The sequence below is a fragment of the Mandrillus leucophaeus genome, unplaced genomic scaffold (genome assembly GCF_000951045.1).
Source record: "Mandrillus leucophaeus isolate KB7577 unplaced genomic scaffold, Mleu.le_1.0 Scaffold734, whole genome shotgun sequence".
NCBI lineage: Eukaryota > Metazoa > Chordata > Mammalia > Primates > Cercopithecidae > Mandrillus > Mandrillus leucophaeus.
This window is the reverse complement of record NW_012107964.1, coordinates 240,066-246,065: the sequence shown is the minus strand read 5'-3', so window position 1 is coordinate 246,065 and position 6,000 is coordinate 240,066. Positions and strand designations below refer to the sequence as shown.

At 56.5% G+C, this 6,000-nt stretch overlaps 1 protein-coding gene across 1 annotated transcript in view; it reads left to right on the top strand.

The window, feature by feature from the left end:
• The window catches only part of OBSCN (obscurin, cytoskeletal calmodulin and titin-interacting RhoGEF), a 164,854-nt gene that overhangs the window by 79,442 nt on the left and 79,412 nt on the right, over positions 1-6,000 (top strand). Inside the window, 5 exon segments of the mRNA XM_011965740.1 lie at positions 2,331-2,594; positions 2,956-3,219; positions 3,778-4,041; positions 4,577-4,840; positions 5,205-5,468. Of these exon segments, the coding sequence (XP_011821130.1) occupies positions 2,331-2,594; positions 2,956-3,219; positions 3,778-4,041; positions 4,577-4,840; positions 5,205-5,468 (1,320 nt within the window).

The following is a 6,000-nucleotide window of genomic DNA, read 5'->3' as shown; positions in this document are numbered from 1 at the left end:
TGGGGGTGACTGTGGGGGGGAGGTGATGGGGGTGACTGTGGGGAGGAGGTGATGGGGGTGACTGTGGGGAGGAGGTGATGGGGGTGACTGTGGGGAGGAGCAGCCACAGTGACTCTTCATGTGTCAGCCAAGCAGAGCAGCTGTGTGGAGTGGTGGAAGGGGCCCAAGACGATCCAAGATGGGGGCTTTGACCAGGACAGGACATCCGGAGCCCTGTGGCCTGCCTGCAGTGGATCTAGGGTGTCGTCATGTGTGGGGGGTGGGAGTGGATCTCAGCCATGGCTGGGTGCCCTAGGGACATGAGGCTGCAGAACTCACCCTGGGCCCTGAACCTCTCAGTCACAGCAAGGAGAGGATTCCAACCTCAAGCCACCAGTGTTAGCAGAAGGGACAGAGCCCTGCAGGCCTGGCCTCTTGTGTCTGTGGAGCTGGGACCCATGGCCCGGTGTGGCTGGTGGTGTGGTGTGACGTGTGCAGGTGCTCGGGGCCTTGGCCTGGCTTGATTCTGTCAGGGAAAGCACATGGGATAAAGCCGGCCCGCGTGGAGGGCCCGAGCACCTTAGAGGGAATGCAGGGAAGGACTCTCCCAAGCTCGAGGACTTTCTTGCCCAGGACTCTGGTGGGCTCCCGTCACACCGCAAGGAGGGATCCCTCAGGCCAGTGAAGGGGCAGGTTCTGGGGGCCAGGCATGGCTGTCTGGATGCCAGTGCCTCCTCAGACGGGTGGCTGAAGAGCAGATGACCCGAGTGGACCCTTGCCGGCTGCCTGAGGCAGTTGCTTCCAGAAGTGGGCGAGTTCCAGGGAAGCTTCAGGTGGTGGGTGCCCTGCTGGACCCCCTCTTGTGCCTCCTTAGAGGGCACCCTTGCATGCTGGAAGTTTCCACTGGACCCCGAAGCCCCAAGGATGCTCTGAGCTGCAGTTCCCTGGGGGCATCCAGGGGATGCAGCTGGGCACTCTGAGGCTCCAGTCTCCATCTGGGGGGCTGGGAAGCCACCCAGCTTCAGTGCACAGGAGACAGTGGCCCTCGTCTGTCCCTGTGGTCCATGGCTATCTCCTGCATGCAGGGCATGTCCGGGTGGACCGTTCCTTCATGTATTCGTTTGGTCATTTCTTATCTGCTGGACCCATGCACCAAGGCACCTGTTGCGTGGGGTTCTTGTTTGCATCGTGAACACAGGGTGACGGTCAAGGTGGAGGGTGGCACCCTCCTTTCTCCCAGCAGCAGGCTCCTTATTCCCTGTCTGCCCTGGGCTCTGGCCACAGGAGCAGCAGGAACTGATGAGAAGCAGGAGCCTGAATGATTTTGTGGGAGATTTTTAGGCAGCTGATTTTGTGTCTTTTTCCTCCAGCTCTTCATCAAGATCATGAGGCTGGGCACGGTGGCTCACACCTGTAATCCCAGCACTTTAGGAGGCCGAGGCAGGAGGATCATTTGAGCTCAAGAGTTCCAGGCCAACCTGGGCAACCCAGGGAGACCCTATTTCTACAAAAAATATGAAAATTAGCTGGTTGTGGTGGTGCACACCTGTGGTCCCAGCTACTCAGGAGGCTGAGGTGGGAGGATTGGTTGAGGCCACAAGTTTGAGGCTGCAGTGAGCTGTGATGGCACCACTGCACTCCAGCCTAGGCAACACTGAGACCCTGTCTGAAAAAGAAGAAAAAAATTATGAAGGAGCTATAAAATAGGGAGCCACAGAATGGGGCCTGGGCCACAGTATAGTGTAACTGAGCCACCAGGCTGGTCTTGGGCCCTTGAGCGTGATGACAGATTCAGTCTGAGCCAGGATGGGCTGCAGAAGACCTTGGGGATGGGGAGATCCTGTTTGGTTCTGTCTCTTCCTCCCCATGTCATGGGTCTTGTGGCCACTGCATGTGTCTGCCATCATCTTGGGGTCCCTGCTAGGATTCCAGCTCCTCTGTGTCCTGGGCGGCTTTCCCCTGCGTGTCCGTGGCCAATCTGTTCTCTGCTCCCAGGGCACTGTTTCATGTCCACGTGTCCATGCTTTAATTCCTAGTTTCCTCCATAGTTGGAGTGTGTCCTTGCTGAGTGTCCCAAGGTGTCTCCAGAGGGCCTCATGGTCTTTGTGTCCTCTCCAGCCCTACCAGCCAGGTTCATAGAAAGTATGAGGCCTGAGGACACCTCAGAAGGGGCCACACCGTGATGCTAACGGGCTGGACCGTGGGAAGCCGCAGTGCACACCTTGTACTCAGCACACCCCAGGAGTGGCCCGTGTTCAGATGGCTTCCCTGTCTTCTCTGTGTTGTCCATGTCCTGTCTCTTCTGTGGGCTCAGAGGGTGTGATTATGGCCATCTCTTTCTGATCCCCCAGCCCTGCTGGCCAAGTTCACAGAGGGTCTGAGGAATGAAGAGGCTGTGGAAGGGGCCACAGCCATGTTGTGGTGTGAACTGAGCAAAGTGGCCCCTGTGGAGTGGAGGAAGGGGCCCAAGAACCTCAGAGATGGGGACAGATACATCCTGAGGCAGGAGGGGACCAGGTGTGAGCTGCAAATCTGTGGCCTGGCCATGGAGGATGCTGGGGAGTACTTGTGTGTGTGTGGGCAGGAGAGGACCTCAGCCACGCTCACCATCAGGGGTAAAGATCATGTGTGGCCTTGTGGACCCGTGGCTTGGTATCTACATGTCACCGTGTCATTCTCATCTTCCAATGTGGCACAGCCCCTGTGGCAATCCTGGGGTTGTCTCTTCTCCAAGTGAGGTCCTCCGGTTGTCTCCCGCCTACCCTTCTTGTCCAGGGGGTGTCCTCATGCTCATGCTGATCCCTTTGTGTTCTCTGTTCTTCCCAGGCCATTTGCTTCCTCCTCATGTGAATGTTTATTTGCTTCTTCACGTGTGGTCCTTTGGTGGTTTGTGTGGCTCCTTGTGGGTGTCCATGTCCCGTCCACAGAGTCTTCAAGACAGTCTGATGATCTCAGCGACTGCTTGGTCCTTCCCAGCTCTGCCTGCCAGGTTCATAGAAGATGTGAAAAACCAGGAGGCCAGAGAAGGGACCACAGTCATGCTGCAGTGTGAGCTGAACAATGCAGCCCCTGTGGAGTGGAGGAAGGGGTCTGAGACCCTGAGAGATGGGGACAGATACAGCCTGAGGCAGGATGGGACCAAATGTGAACTGCAGATTCGTGGCCTGTCCATGGTAGTCACTGGGGAGTACTCGTGTGTGTGTGGGCAGGAGAGGACCTCGGCCATGCTCACTGTCAGGGGTAAAGGCCACATGTGGCCAAGGAGAGCCATATTCTGGTGTCCATGTATTGATGTCATGCCGTCTGTCTGTACTCACACCATGTGCTCTCCCTGCATCTGCACCACCCTGTTCCCATCACTCTGCAGGGTCTCCTCCAGCCTCCAGAGCTATTGTGGGAACCAGGAGAAACCAGCCTTGCATCCAGCTTCCACCCCATGTGCCTACAAGGATGGGCTCCATCATGTTGTCCTGTTGGCTTCTGTACCTTGCCCTTCACGCTGTCCTGTCCTTCCCCCCAGAGTGCTCCAGAGGCTCTCATGGTCCTTGTGTGTGTCTGACATACTCTGGCTCTGGCAGCCGGAGTTACATAAAGTGTGAGGACTCAGGAGGCCATGGAAGGAGTCACAGCTACAGTGCTGACAGGCTGCAGCATGGGAAGCCCCAGTCCACAGCCTGTGCTCAGCACATCCCACATGTGTCCAAATGGGTTCTGTGTCTTCTCTTTGCCATCCATGTTCTGTATCTTCCATGTGCTCAGAGAGCAAGATTGTGTTCATATATTCTGATCCTCCTCCAGCGCTACCCATCAAGTTCACAGAGGGTCTGAGGAATGAAGAGGCCACAGAAGGGGCAACGGCCACACTGCGTTGTGAGCTGAGCAAGGTGGCCCCTGTGGAGTGGTGGAAGGGGCATGAGACCCTCCGAGATGGAGACAGACATAGCCTGATGCAGGACGGGGCCAGGTGTGAGCTGCAGATCCGCGGCCTGGTGGCAGAGGATGCTGGGGAGTACCTGTGCATATGCGGGAAGGAGAGGACCTCAGCCATGCTCACTGTCAGGGGTAAAGGCCACACGCGGCCAAGCAGCGCCATGCTCTGGTGTCCACATGTTGACTTGACGCCATCTGTCTCTGCCCATGCTGCGTTCTCTCCCCATGTCTGTGCCTGCCTGTGTAACTGCACAAGCTTCTTCCAGCCTCCAGGGCTGTTGTAGGAAGCAGGAGGAAGCAGCCTCTCTAGCCAGCTCCCACTGTGTGCCTCTGAAGACTCTGTCAACATCGTCACGTTGGATTCTGTGTCTTCCATCCTGTCACATTCTGTCCCCTGATGTTCTTCATGTGTTTCTGACCCTCTCTGGGCCTGGGTGCCAGAGATTCCTATAAAGGCTGAGATGTGAGGAGGCCACGGGAGGGGCCGTGGCCATGTGCTGTAGAGCCTGTACTAAGAGAAGTCCCAGTCCACAGCCTGTGCTCAGCACACCCCCATGCAGCCTGTGCCTAGTTGGGTTCTGTGTCTTGTCTGTGCCACCCATGTCATTCCTATCTCTTCCATGTGCTCAGAGAATATGATTATATCTGTGTCTTTTGACCTCTTCAGCCCTGCCTTCCAAGTTCATAGAGGGTCTGAGGAATGAAGAGGCCACAGAAGGGGCCACGGCCATACTGTGGTGTGAGCTGAGCAAGGTGGCCCCGGTGGAGTGGAGGAAGGGGCATGACTGCCTCAGAGATGGGGACAGACATAGCCTGAAGCAGGATGGGTCCAGATGTGAGCTGCAGATCCGTGGCCTGACTGTGGTGGATGCCGGCGAGTACTCGTGTGTGTGTGGGCAGGAGAGGACCTCAGCCATACTCACTGTCAGGGGTAAAGATCGTGTGTAGCTATGTGGACCATGGCTTAGTGTCTCCACATCTCTGTGTCACCACCTTCTGCCTTCGAATGTGGCATGGTTCTGTGGCAACCCCATGGTTGTCTGTCCTCTAACTGGGGTCCTCTGGGCATCTCCCGCCTCCCTTCTTATCCAGGAGGTGTCCTCATGCTCATATCCTTTTGCTTGTGTGTTCTCTGTTCCTCTGGGGCCATTTGCCTCCTCCCCATGTGTACGTTTGTTTGCTCTTTCACATGTGGTCCTTTGATGGTTTGTGTGGCTCTTTGTGGGTGTCCATGTCTTGTCCACAGAGTCCTCCAGATGGTCTAATAATCTCAATGACTGCTTGGTCCTTCCCAGCCCTGCCTGCCAGATTCATAGAAGACGTGAAAAACCAGGAGGCTAGAGAAGGGGCCACAGCCGTGCTGCAGTGTGAGCTGAGCAAGGCGGATCCCGTGGAGTGGAGGAAGGGGTCTGAAACCCTGAGAGATGGGGACAGATACAGCCTGAGGCAGGACGGGACCAGATGTGAGCTGCAGATTCGTGGCCTGTCCGTGGCAGACACTGGGGAGTACTCGTGTGTGTGTGGGCAGGAGAGGACCTCGGCCACGCTCACCATCAGGGGTAAAGACCACATATGGCCACTTGAGTGATTCCTGTCTCCTCCCGCCTAACCCATATGTTCTGTGCTCTCCCAATGCCTGTTGATGTCATTGCCTCAAGACAATGCCTCAAGTGACTCATTCAGTCACTCCCCTGTGTGATACATCCCACAAATGCACATGGAACCCACTTGGATGACTTAATCTAGGGCCTGGGAATATGGACTTCAAGAGTGAATAGGGCAGGGACCCAAAGGAGAGCTCCACAGACAGACGTCAGGGTCCAGGAGAACTGTCTGAGGCCACTGGCATCTTGCTGGGGCTTGCACATGTGCGCGGGCTCTGGGGACCCAGGCCTAGAGGTGAGGGCCTGTGTTTCTGCTGATGGACATGCACAGTAGAGTTGGGGGCTCACTGAGGAGGTGGTCAGGCCAGGCTCCACTAAATCTGCTGAGAGTGTTTGAGTGGTTCTTGTGGTCATGCCAGGCTCCTGAAGGACTGCTGCCTTTGTGTGCTCAGCGGACACAGCAGAGCACTACATCTGGGTAACTTCA